At 45.2% G+C, this 13,953-nt stretch overlaps 1 protein-coding gene across 5 annotated transcripts in view; it reads left to right on the forward strand.

The window, feature by feature from the left end:
• Positions 1 to 13,953, forward strand: part of MYO9A (myosin IXA) — a 122,391-nt gene that overhangs the window by 88,209 nt on the left and 20,229 nt on the right. For all 5 annotated transcript variants that reach the window (XM_048481780.1, XM_048481783.1, XM_048481785.1 and 2 more), the window contains 4 exons: positions 945 to 1,079; positions 2,159 to 2,280; positions 4,615 to 4,756; positions 6,804 to 6,999. In XM_048481780.1, coding sequence (XP_048337737.1) covers positions 945 to 1,079; positions 2,159 to 2,280; positions 4,615 to 4,756; positions 6,804 to 6,999 — 595 coding nt within the window. The remainder of the gene's footprint in view (positions 1 to 944; positions 1,080 to 2,158; positions 2,281 to 4,614; positions 4,757 to 6,803; positions 7,000 to 13,953) is intronic.

Genomic DNA, 13,953 nt, shown 5'->3' on the forward strand with positions numbered 1-13,953 from the left:
CGATCGACACGAACTTCAGAGAACTCAATCAGAACTGCAGAAAAAACAATTGCTGCTAACCTGCCTTCCATTGAGGACCTGTATACTGCACGGGTCAAAAAAAGGGCTGTGAAAATATTTACAAACCCCTCGCATCCTGGAAATAAACTGTTTTCAACTCTTACCCTCTAAAAGCGATAAGCTACAGAGCACTGCACACCAAGACAACTAGACATACGAACAGTTTTTTCCCGAATACCATCACTCTGTTAAACAAATAATTCCCTCAGTGTATTTTAAACTATTTATTATATACTTATTATATAATTACTGCACTACTTTTTTCATCATTCCTATTACCCATCTCCTCCCACTTATGACTGTATGACTATAGCCTGTGCTGACATTTTATTTTATTTTATGATTTTACATTTTATGTTTTCATTACTACTGATTGTTTCCTGATTGCTTACTAGACCTATATGACAATCATTAAGTGCTGTACCTTATGATTCTTGACAAATGTATTTTTCTTTTATGTACACTGAGAGCATATGCACCGGAGACAAATTCCTTGTGTGTCCAATCACACTTGGCCAATAAAGATTCTATTCTATTCTATTCTATTTACTCAGGGTGACAGTCACATTCTTAATATTCCCCTCTAGGCTTATTCTGCATGTTCCTAGGATTTTGTATTTGAACACTTTATAGTATGTTGATGTTATGTATAGGATAAGAGCACTGTAGTTGATGAGCATGTCTATTGTCGATTTCACTTGGTATATGCTTGAATTACATTAATATATCTTGCAGTGCGACAGGTGCATCGCATTGTTTTCTCCTTGTACATATTTGGTCGTTGCACCAACGATTATTGTATATCTCCTAGATCCTAGTCTGACATTCCAACCGCTACACCATACTGGCTATTTCTATTTCGTTATTTCTCCTTTCTGTTGCAGACTTTATCTATTGGAGTGCTTGACATTTTTGGGTTTGAAGATTATGAAAATAACAGCTTTGAACAGTTCTGCATTAATTTTGCCAATGAGCGTTTACAGCATTATTTTAACCAACACATCTTTAAACTGGAGCAAGTAAGTCCGGAAGTATTTTCACATTGTTGCTATATTTTCTTCTTTCTTTTTGTATGACTTATGGAGGAGAAGTCGATCTATGGCTACCAATCTTGATCCTCCTTGATCTCAGATTGCAAATACCTTAGCAGACCAGGTGCTCAGGAGCAGCAGCAGAAGCCCATTGCTTTCACATCCTGCACGTGAGCTCCCAAAGGCACCTGGTGGGCCACTGCAAGTAGCTGAATGCTGGACTAGATGGACTCTGGTCTGATCCAGCAGGCTAGTTCTTATGTTCTTATGTTCTTATGACTTTTCCAGTCAGCTTTACTGCATTATATCCATCCATCCAATATGCTAGTTCTAGTGTTTATAGATCAGTGGGTAATGATAATAATATTTATTGATGGCTGTCCACTGATTAAAAAGCATTTCAAAACCTAATCATGAAAAGTACGTGATAATAAAGTTAAAACAAGCAAAAGAAGGAATTTACAGGATTGATTTGTGGAAGATACAATAAGTTGTCAAGTCATATCGCGCAGTATTTTGCAACCTGGACTGTATTTGGGCAATAATCTCACATAAGTTGCCATCTGTGAATTTTAAATTGTTGTTTAAATTCTGTGAATTTTAAAGTGTATTAGATTGTTTTATTGTTATATTTATATTTGACATTGATGTACACCGCCCTGAGCCCTCCAGGGGAGGGCGGTCTAAAAAATGGAAATAAATAAATGGATGGATGGATGGATGGATAAAATAAGAAACTTTTTAATCAGTGGGTAATTGTGAATATAATCTGAGTTGCAAGGGACTTCTCACAGGTTCAGCAAGGGCTACTTCACATGGGAAATTTGTCCTGCACAGAAAGAACTCCAATGTGCATCTGGGGAAGGGAGAACGTAAGGAAACCCTATGTGTGTCCAATTTTGTTGCAATTGGAAAGATTCAAAAGCCAGATCATGAATAGATCTCGGTTGAAAAGGAATGTCTGCAAGTGATGATGATTGACAGTTTGCTTCGCTTTCCATATGAACGCTGCTAAAAAGTCACGTGGTTTCTCACCTTAACGCCTGTCATCTGTTCCCTCCAACCAGGAGGAGTACAGACTCGAAGGCATCAGCTGGCATAACATTGACTACATAGATAACTCTGGCTGCATCAATCTCATCAGCAAAAAGCCCACCGGGTTGCTCCATTTGCTGGACGAGGAAAGCAAGTGAGTACACTGCCTCCCCCCCCTCCCACCTGAGAGGGATCAGTTTTCAGTTTACTAGGGTACTGTCATTATTGTGAGCAATCAAATACAGTATGGCAGAGGTGTCAAACTCGCGGACCTCCAGATGTTATGGACTACAGTTCCCAACGTCCCCTGCCAGCATCATCCTGGCAGGGGATGATGGGAACGGTAGTCCATAACATCTGGAGGGCCGCGGGTTTGACACCTATGCAGTAGGGAATCGCTGTAGTGATACTTGAAGATAGCATTCTAGAGAGGTAGCACATTTACATAGGACTCTAATACAAGCTTCACATACAAGCTACAAGGGTCAGTCACAGACCAGGAAAGGGATTTAGGCATCTTAGTTGATAGTTCCATGGGAATGTCAACTCAATGCATGGCAGCTGTGAAAAAGGCAAACTCTATGCTGGGGATCATTAGGAAAGGAATTGATAATAAAACTGCAAAGATTGTCATGCCTTTATATAAAGCAGTGGTTCGACCGCACTTGGAGTACTGTGTCCAGTTCTGGTCGCCGCATCTCAAAAAGGATATTGAGGAGATAGAAAAAGTACAGAGAAGGGCAACAAGGATGATTGAGGGACTGGAGCACCTTCCCTATGAGGAGAGGCTGCAGCGTTTGGGACTCTTTAGTTTGGAGAGGAGACGTCTGAAGGGGGATAACGTTGAAGTCTATAAAATTATGCATGGGGCAGAAAATGTTGACAGAATTTTTCTCTCTTTCTCACAATACTAGAACCAGGGGGCATTCATTGAAAATGCTGGGGGGGGGAAGAATTAGGACTAATAAAAGGAAACACTTCTTCACACGTGTGATTGGTGTTTGGAATATGCTGCCACAGGAGGTGGTGATGGCCACTAACCTGGAGAGCTTTAAAAGGGGCTTGGACAGATTTATGGAGGAGAAGTCGATTTATGGCTCCAATCTTGATCCTCTTTGATCTGAGATTGCAAATGCCTTAACAGACCAGGTGATCGGGAGCAACAGCCGCAGAAGGCCATTGCTTTCACATCCTGCATGTGAGCTCCCAAAGGCACCTGGTAGGCCACTGCGAGTAGCAGAGAGCTGGACTAGATGGACTCTGGTCTGATCCAGCTGGCTTGTTCTTATGTTCTTAGGTTCTTAATAGCACCTTAAAGACTAACAAAACACACCTGAGGAAGCGAACTCTGTTGGTTGCGCTGAAATAGACTGTGCTGGTCTTTAAAGTGCTACCAGTCTGCTCTCCTTCTGAAGATAAAATGACTCACTCTTTATTCTGCTTGTCACATTATATTTTTGCTTGCCTGGTAATATCCTCCAGGTAGGTAAAACAGTACCAGTGAAAAGAACAGCTGGTTTCCAGATGATCCCACCAGGATCCTCCATAGACGCTGTGATAGGTCTTCTGCCTTGTAAACTAAGGTGGTCTCCAGGGATGGGGCCTCCTCTGCTGTTGGCCCCTTGACTCCAGAACTCCCCACAGCCAAATATCAGAAGCTGAACTCTCAGTGCTAGATAGACCCATCTCCTCTCTTGCCAATCTGCTTTCTGTACTGGCTTTCGACGTTGTCTTCACATCTTTTCAATTAATCTTTTAAATTGTTATTTTTTTTTTGACGACACCTCCTCTATTTCAGCTGGGTTTTTAACTAACGTTCATGTTAATGTTTTATTGCTTTAAATTATAGAAGGTTATCAAACTGTTTCGCTAGCTAATTTAACGGAGAAGCAGAATATAAATATTTTAACTGAACAACATGTTCTTTATTGTTTGAAACACGTTGCGGACGTGTTCACTTGTGAGTACATTGATCAGGCCACCCCACTGGGACACTGTTTTCTTTCCCCTGCTGCCAAACAGCCCTTAGATGCTTGTGCATGAGTACAGATAAGAAGAATCAAGTGTAGCCTCAAAGACGGCTGTACTATGAATTTTGCTTAGTGTGTTGTTGCGACTCCCTTTTTCCCCCCCTAATTAGCAGGCTCCGGACCTAAATATCCACCTGTCATTAAAAGTTTCACAGGAATGGGTGCTGTGTGGTTTCCGGGCTGTATGGCCGTGTTCTAGCAGCATTCTCTCCTGACGTTTCGCCTGCGTCTGTGGCTGGCATCTTCAGAGGATCCTCTGAAGATCTGCAGCTTTAAATCCCGAAAATACTGCTAGAACCCTTGGCTCTACAGCACCTATCGACGTGAAAGCCTTCGACAATACATTTTCACAGGAATGACAGCGCTACACTTTTTCTTGACAATTAATACCCGATCAAGATTATTAGAGACAAAGCAGCTATTTCACAGGTTTTTTATTTCTTTTCGCCTCTGTTCAGTTTTCCGCAAGCGACAAATCAAACGCTGCTAGACAAGTTCAAGCGTCAGCACGAAGGGAACCCTTACATCGAATTTCCTGCTGTGATGGAACCTGCCTTCATCATAAAACACTACGCTGGGAAAGTTAAATATGGTGTGAAGGTCTGTTTGTTATTCGTTCCCTCCCGATTTAATCAAAAAGGTTTTTGGCGTAGCTTTCAGAAAACTCAGGATAATACCCGTAGACTCCCTGATTATTCAGTAAGGTGTGTTTCTCAGGATATGTTTATCACTTGCAGGACATACATTTGGAGCCTCTGCTTTACCATGCAAGGTTGTTCCTCTTTGCCTGGGCTGGGTTCCAAACACACATTTTAACTGCATCACTGACTGCCATTGTTATTTCTTATTCTCTTAATTAAAACAACCAGCTGGGGACGGCTGCATTTGTTGCATTGATTTTAGCAGTGCTTTATCGTGTGTGTATAGTCATGAGGTTGTGCCTTAACTTCTAAATTAAAATGTTCTATAGTACCGCCTAGTTCAGTGGTGGCGAACCTATGGCACGGGTGCCAGAGGTGGCACTCAGAGCCCTCTCTGTGGGCACACGCAAACAGAGTCGCCCCCACCCACCCACACACATCTAGGCTGGCCTGGGCCACTGTGCTCGATTATTAGCATTAAACCTAAGACCTAGTTTTGGGGGAAGCAGTGTAGGTAACCCTGTTAAGCACTGTGAAACCCACTGATTACTAATGTGAAGAACTAAAGCCGCGATCAGCACTGGAAGTAAGCTCGGTTGCTGGCAATGGTTCTTGCTTCTGAGTAAACCCTCCTAGGGTCGTGATTTACCTGTTGGAAGAGTTGCACGGTTTCTTCAAAACAAAGCCACCAACTACCACCATGCTTACTCCCAAGTAACGCACACATCGGAGCCAACTGTTTTTTCTAAACTAAAATCTCAGTATTCAGGTTAAACTGCTGTGTTGGCACTTTGCGATAGAGTGGGTTTTGGGTTGCAATTTGGGTACTCAGTCTCGAAAAGGTTCGCCATCACTGGCCTAGTTCTATAGTACCGCGCCTAGCCTGCCATAGGACAAGCACATAGTTGCTCTGTGTGGAGCACACAGGAAGAATAGATATGAACATGCACGCACACTGTCTTAAAATATATGGCAGCTTTGTGATTCTTACATGGCAACGTTGTGAGCACCAACGGGGCTCCTGTTGTGAGCTTGTCTCCTCAGGTACCACTGCCAAGGTGATACCTATTATTAATTATTTATTGAAGGTTACTGCTGCTATAGCTTTAAGGTTTTGTATTATTTTTAACTGGAGCTATTTGATTTGTTTTATTGTTGTTTGTTGTTGTACACCGCCCAGAGCCCTCCGGGTGTAGGGCGGTTTATCAAATCGAAATAATAATAAGAATAAGAAAGTGTGGATAGTCGATGTTGCAATTCCTGGTGACAGCAGAATTGATGAGAAGCAACTGGAAAAACTTACACGATACACAAAAAAGTTTAAGGATTGAACTACACAAGACTCTGGCACAAACCAGTAAAGGTGGTCCCAGTGGTGATACGACACACTGGGTGCAGTGCCCTAAAGACCTCGAGGGCTGACGCAAAATAATTGGCGTGACAAAATCACCATATGTCAGCTGCAAAAGGCCACCCTACTCGGCTCTGCACGCATTATTCGTGGATACATCACACAGTCCTAGATGCTTGGGAAGTGTCCGACGTGTGATGTAATACAACATCCAGCATATTGATCTTGTTTGCTGTGTATAACTGTTTTTGTATCAATATAATGATGATGATGATGATGATGATGATGATGATGATGATCATCATCATCATCATCATCATCATCATCATCATCATCATCATCATCATCATCATCATCATCATCATCATCATCATCATCCCAACAACCAGTGGTGGGATTCAAATAATTTAACAACCGGTTCTGGTGATGGGGATTCAAATAATTTAACAACGGATTGTTTACAAGCACCCTTTTATCAACCGGTTCTGCGGAAGTGGTGCGAACCGGCTGAATCCCACCACTGCCAATGACCCATCCCCAGACCACCACTCTTGTGCTTCAGAAAGTCTCCAAGCCCCAATAAAAGGAGGGGACCCAGTAATGGGGAACCCCTGCTCCCATGCTAAATCCTTCTCCCCTCTTCCCCATTCTGTAGGATTTTCGGGAGAAGAACACGGATCACATGCGGCCAGACATTGTCACTCTACTTAGGAGCAGCAAGAGCGCCTTTATCTGTGGCATGATCGGGATCGACCCCGTGGCCGTGTTCCGCTGGGCAGTCCTCCGAGCTTTTTTCAGAGCCGTGGTGGCATTCAGGGAGGCTGGAAGGAAGTACATGGAGAAGAAAACTGGTAGGCGCCTGTTACTATAACTCTCATATATAATATATATGATTTGATATATGATTTCATGCTTCCTCTTGAATCTCTGAGAGGCATGTGCACGCTGTGCGTTTCGAAGCCTCTAATTTCAATTGTTCCATTTGTAAGAAACACTCAACGCATATAAAAGCCGTTTAAGAGTTCTCAACAGCTAGTGGCGCATTAAAGATGGGGGATGCGATACGCTGACTTTAACGAGAAAAAAAACCTCCTGTTTGGCAATTTGGAGGAAGGAGGAAGTTTATGAGTTTTGCGTTTGTGTTCTTTTTTTAAAAAAACCCTCCAAATATGCATGACCGGAATTCTTCAGGTTTTTAGCTGGATTATTGTTTTCTTTAGCAAAGTCTGGATAGCACAGAGCATTTTCAACCCTAGGAAGGATTGATAGATGAGCAGCGATTCACTTCAGGGGAAGTCAGCTATGGCTCGCCTTCAAGCTGAATATGGCTTTGGAAGTTAAACGAGCTCCTTGCGTGAGACAGCGTGGTGTAGTGGTTAAGAGTGGTAGACTCTTAATTTGGAGACTTGGATTTGATGCCCCACTCATCTACATGCATGGCGGACTCTTCTCTCCGAACTGGATTTGTTTCCCCGCTGCTCCGCGTGACTGGCTGGGTGACCTTGGGCTAGTCCCAGTTCTTCAGAACTCTTTCAACTCCACCTACCTCTCAAGGTTTTTGTGGTGGGGAGAGGAAGGGAAAGGAGCTTGGAGGCCGCCTTGAGTCTCAGGAGAGAAAGAAGGGACATAAATCCAGACTCTTCTTCTTCTTAGTGCGTCTTTGCATACTGAAGGGCTTGCCGGGCACGGCTTTCAAAACATTTCAGTAGTGGGAGAATTCCTAAGAACAAGTGAGCCAATCTGCAGTGTTGTACAGTTCTGTAGGAGTGTGGATCCTCTGAACTGAATGGAGTGGAGGCCTTGGGAAAGAGCCCTCGGATCACTCCTTGCGGTGTTGTGGTTAAGAGCAGGCTGCTTGCTACTGCTTTTAATTGCTGTGCTATTTTTGAATGGTGTGCTAAAGGGGTACATCAATATCAGACCTCTGGAAGGATCTGGCAGCCTTCATGCAAATGGCTCACTGATGCTCAGGTTTGCTGCAGTACGAGCAGCTAAAAGACTACATTTGTATGAGCTGGTTTCCCAAAAGGGATTGCCACGCAGACCCCTGTTGGGTAGCAGGGCCTTATTGAGACCCCAGACGTTGTTCTATAGTGCCGTTAAAATGTTCCTAAACTGTTCTTTGAGAGGAAGGGAAAGGCACCTGTGCTGTAACTACTCACTGGTGGTGATGTGGGAAGTTGCCATTCAATTGCAGCCACCTTATAGCAGCTCTGTAGGATTTTCAGAGGTGGTTTGCCATTGCCTGCCTCTGCATAGCTGCCCTGGGCTTCCTTGGTGGTCTCCCTTCCAAATACTAACCGGGCCGCCAACTTGAAAGCTGACAAGATTGGACTAGTCTGGCCATCAACGTCGGGGCCTCTAACCACTACACAACACTGTTTGTCTAGTGTGGGTGTCGAGGCTAAGGGTCTGGAGATCCAAAACTGCAGATGCAGTCTTCCACCGTGCTCCAATGGGACTTCCCATGTGTTGAGAGCCAGCGTGGTGTAGCGGTTAAGAGCAGGTGGATTCTTATCTGGAGGACCAGGTTTGGTTCACTCCTCCGAGTGGAGAGGCTTATCTGGTGAACCAGATGTGTTTCCACACTCCTACATTCCTGCTGGGTGACCTGGGACTAGTCACAGTTCTCTCAGAACTCTCACAGCCCCACCTATCTCCCGGGGTGTCTTTTGTGGGGAGAGGAAGAGAAAGGAGCTTGTAAGCCACCTTGGGTCTCCTTATAGGACAGAAAGGTGGTTGACCTTGGGCTAGTCACAGCTTCTCAGAGCTCTCTCAGCTCCACCTACCTCCCGAGGTGTCTGTTGTGGGGAGAGGAAGAGAAAGGAGCTTGTAAGCCACCTTGCGTCTCCTTACAGGAGAGAAGGGTGGGATATAAATCCAAGCTCCTCTTCTTCATTTAATCAAGATGCTTTTCCATGAGTGCCTCCTGGCTGGGGAGAGCAAGTTGGAAGTTCCACTGGTTAGTAACCTAGACTTCAGACTTTGTCAAATAAATCCCTTTATTGCCTTTTGTATTGTATTGTATTTTCATAAGTCTGTTCTCTCATCCAGGCAGAACAGGCAATAGCACCATACATTAATAGGCCTGGTGTCTCCCGAGAAGCACGCAGCATTGTGTGGGGTTTGTTTTCACTTTTGCAGCATTTGTTTTATTGATTCAGAAAAAAAACAACACATATATTCCGTGTCTTGCCTTATTTCAAAGAATGAAAAGCAGTAAGGTAGATCGTCGTCACGAGAGGGAGGTCCGCCACCCTCTTTAAAGAGCTAGACAACTTGTCTAAAAGGAACGTGCAATAAATATTCTTTGGAGAGGTCCACACAGGATACGGTTACATAGAACAGTTCCAGCTATGAACATTTATATGAAGAGATTCTTGAAAAAGCTCTCTGGCTCTTCATCGCAAGTTGTTCAGGGCGTGCTGGACGGCGCAGTTTTGCGAGTGCACTAGCCAACGGATGCTGCATGGGGTAGCAAACTCTGCGTCGGAGCGCAAAACTGAACTGATGTTGCCTGAGTTGGCCAGTTTCGTTATTCGTGGGCTCAGGGCTTGGCTTGCGCAGGAAACCACAGACGCCAGAAATGGACGTCTTGTGGCCCAGGTGCTTAACATGTCTGTTTGCTACCCGGCAGCAGGCTGCTTCACAAATATTGCTTCTGAGCTGGGGAAAAAATATGCATCCACAGATATGTGCAGACGGTTGACTGTTTTGCTGTATGTTTGGTAGGATGCCACAAGAGGCAGGCACTTCCCAGTGCTTATCCAGGTCGCCACCCTGACGTGGCGTAGGAGGTTAAGAGCTTGTGTATCTAATCTGGAGGAACCGGGTTTGATTCCCAGCTTGGGCCACCTGAGCTGTGGAGGCTTATCTGGGGAATTCAGATTAGCCTGTACACTCCCACACATGCCAGCTGGGTGACCTTGGGCTAGTCACAGCTTTTCGGATCTCTCTCAGCCCCATCCACCTCACAGGGTGTTTGTTGTGAGAGAGCAAGGGCAAGGAGATTGTGAGCCCCTTTGAGTCTCCTGCAGGAGAGAAAGGGGGGATATAAAGCCAAACTCCTCCTCCTCCTCCTCCTCCTCCTCCTCCTCCTCCTCCTCTTCTTCTTCTTCTTCTTCCTCCTCCTCCTCCTCTTCTTCCTCCTCCTCCTCCTCCTCCTCTTCTTCTTCTTCTTCTTCTTCTTCTTCTTCTTCTTCTTCTTCTTCTTCTTCTTCTTCTTCTTCTTCTTCTTCTTCTTCGCTTGTCATGATACATACGTGCTTGGGATGCATTCCTTACTTAAACCCCACTTTTGTCTATAATGCATATAATAGAAGAAACAGATATTTTACATTCAATCCTGCTAGGTACATACTACCTAATTCTGTGAACAGACGTAGCCTTAAAGATGCTTACTTTCAATAGCCAACTATCATCTCTGCCCAGTGGTGGGATCTAAAAATTTTAATAACAGGTTCCGATGGCGGTGGGATTCAAACAGTGGCAGCGGCGCACACACGCACCTCCAGTCCCTATTGGGCAGGGAGGTTGCTTTAGTAACCCCTTCTCGGCATTCAGAAAAAATTAGTAACCACTTCTAGAGAAGTGGTGAGAACTGGTTGGATCCCACCTCTGTCTCTGCCCCCCCCCCCCCCACAAAATAGCATGTATGATATTGACAAGCTGCAATGTGCAACAGGAATGTGCAACAGACCAGGTGCTCGGGAGCAACAGCCGCAGAAGGTCATTGCTTTCACATCCTGCATGTGAGCTCCCAAAGGCACTTGGTGGGCCACTGCGAGTAGCAGAGAGCTGGACTAGATGGACTCTGGTCTGATCCAGCTGGCTTGTTCTTATGTTCTTAATCTGCTAGCAGGTGGCCGTAAATTGCAAAGTGGAGCAGCAGTGGCGTAGTGGTTAAGAGCAGGTTAATCTGGAGGAACCGGGTTTGATTCCCCGCTCTGCCCCTTGAGCTGTGGAGGCTTATCTGGGGAATTCAGATTAGCCTGTGCACTCCCACCCACGCCAGCTGGGTGACCTTGGGCTAGTCACAGTTCTTCGGAGCTCTCTCAGCCCCACCCATCTCACAGGGCGTTTGTTGTGAGGGGGGAAGGGAAAGGAGTTTGTTAGCCCCTTTGAGTCTCCTGCAGGAGAGAAAGGGGGGATATAATTCCAACTCTTCTTCTTCAAAGGACACCCACTGTTTCCTTTCTTACCTCCGCCCCTTCTCCGCTGAAAAGAGTGCCCTTGTTTATAATGTGCATTATTAAACGTGTCCACAGGGTTAGGGTTAGGGTTAGTGCCTTTGGTGGATGGGAGCTGCTTCCTGTGTCCTGCTAAGAGAAAGTGTTTTGAGCATCTCACTGGAATCTTGTTGGTGATGACTCCTGGGAGGGAACGGCGGTGCTCTTGGTCCCTTGTCTTTTATCCTTGCTGTAATGGAGAGCCTGTCGAAAGGCTTGATGGGTGTTGCTGTGGAAGCTTTCTGACATATTAGCGGTTTGTACCTGATGTAGCTTGATTTTCTGGTGCGCTGGATATCGCAGATGGATGCTTAGCAACACTGGCCCCTTCAACGCGCTACTTGTCATTTAGTTGTCTTCACAAAGGTGATGTGTTTGGTAGTTCATCTGTCAGTTTGCCTGGGACCGCTCGATGGCCTTATCACCAAGCGCTGTGGACCTTTTCTTTTAGAATTCCATCTTTCAAAAACAAACAAACCCTGAGTTAACACTCGTGTCCGAGTGAGAAGTATCTCATGCCTTTGCCGAATTGGGTGTGTGTCACTTTTATTTTTTGTTTGTGATTTTTGTGTGTTGACCGAACAGCAAAAATGATCTCTGTGCTCTTTGTAAACGGCTTTGGCTTGAAGTTAGTTTTCATTTGCAGTATCGTCCCCGGAGTTTTTTTGTTCCTGTTATGTAATTTACATCTAAAGTCAACGAGATGCAACTGTCCCTTTTTTCCTTTTTTTGGCGGTGCCGTTTTTCGTCTGACTCAGTAGACGATTAAAATAGCTTTTTCAGCTACATTGGCAGGTGATATTCAGGGAGAATGTAGACACCCCCCCCCCCCCCATTTCAGATTTTCGTGAGGGAGGATCAGCCATCTGTATCCAAACTCTAATCAGACCTTCTCATGTAGAAATTGGGAAGACTGAAAGAAGAATGTCAGTGCAGGAAGGACGCAAACTCCGTGATTTTTTAAAAAATACTTTCAGTTGCCAGATCTTGTCAGCTTCAGAAGTCTAGATGTTGGTTCCAAAAACACCAGCACGATATAATACACCAGTGGTGATGCTCCATTGGAAATGCTGGGGGGAAGAATTAGGACTAATGAAAGGAAACATTCCTTCACACAACGCATGATTGATGTTTGGAATATGCAGCCACAGGAGGTGGTGATGGCCACTAACCTGGATAGCTTTAAAAAGGGCTTGGACAGATTTAGGGAGAAGAAGTCGATCTATGGCTCCCAATCTTGCTCCTCCTTGATCTGAGGTTGCAAATGCCTTAGCAGACCAGGTGCTCGGGAGCAGCAGCAGCAGCAGCAGCAGAAGGCCATTGCTTTCACCTCCTGCCTGTGAGCTCCCAAAGGCACCTGGTGGGCCACTGCAAGTAGCAGAGTGCTGGACTAGATGGACTCTGGTCTGATCCAACAGGCTCTTTCTTATGTTCTTAATGCCGTCAGGTTGCAACTGACTCAATAGTGACCCCTTTAGAGCTTTCAAGGGAAGAGATGTTCAGGGGTGGTTTGCCATTGCTACCTCTGCGTAGCAACCCTGGACTACCTCAATGGTCTTCCATCCAAGTACTAACTAGAGCTAACTCTTCTTAGCTTCCAAGAGCTGATGAGATGGGGCTAGCTCGGGCCATCCAATGCTGGTTCATAATTCTTTTTTTGGTGGTGTTACAGGTGCATATTGGAGGCATACTCTGTTTTGAGAGCCAATGTGGTGGTGTGGTGAAGAGCAGGCGGATTCTAATCTGGGGAACCGGGTTTTGATTCCCCGCTCCTCCACCTGAGTGGCAGAGGCTTATCTGGTGAACCAGATGTGTTTCAGCACTCCTACATTCCTGCTGGGTGACCTTGGGCCAGTCACAGTTCTCTCAGACTTCTCTCAGCCTCACCTACCTCACAAGGTGTCTGTTGTGGGGAGAGGAAGGGAAAGGAGCTTGTAAGCAGCCTTGAGTCTCCTTACAGGAGAGAAAGGTGGGGTATAAATCCAAAACTCATCTTCTTCTTCTGAACATTTGGCTCAGAACTGGGTTATTAAGCAACTCATTTTTTCTGCTTGCTGTGCCAGACCTTGTCCTGGGTATAGAACGTCTTGTGTGTTGTGTGTTGCATTTAGCTTTCCAGCATTTTTGCTAGAATAATTCCTGTTCCCTGTTACGTAACCATGTGTGCTGGCTGTTGACAGTGCAGGCTTGAATTTGCAAGATTAGCTCCCCTGAAAACTGGAAATTAAAACATGATTCTCTGAGAGAAAGAGACTGCCCCAACAAGCACACAAGATAAATACACAACAAACAGCCAAATGGGACTGTTATTGTTGCGGCTGATCATGATGGCCTCTAGGCTGCCATTGACCCAGAATTTTCCAGTCCATCATTAAGCCTGAACCTTTGTTTGTAGAGGGGCTCGAAGGCCACCAGGCTCACATTGTCAAAATGGCTGCATGCTCTGTCTGGTGGCTTCCAAGGCCAGTATGGTGTAATGTAGTGGTTAAGAGCAGGTGCACTCTAATCTGGAGAACTGGGTGTGATTCCCTGCTCTGCCACTTGAGCTGTGGAGGCTTATCTGGTGAACCGGATTAG

The sequence above is a fragment of the Sphaerodactylus townsendi genome, linkage group LG17 (assembly GCF_021028975.2).
Source record: "Sphaerodactylus townsendi isolate TG3544 linkage group LG17, MPM_Stown_v2.3, whole genome shotgun sequence".
Lineage (NCBI taxonomy): Eukaryota > Metazoa > Chordata > Lepidosauria > Squamata > Sphaerodactylidae > Sphaerodactylus > Sphaerodactylus townsendi.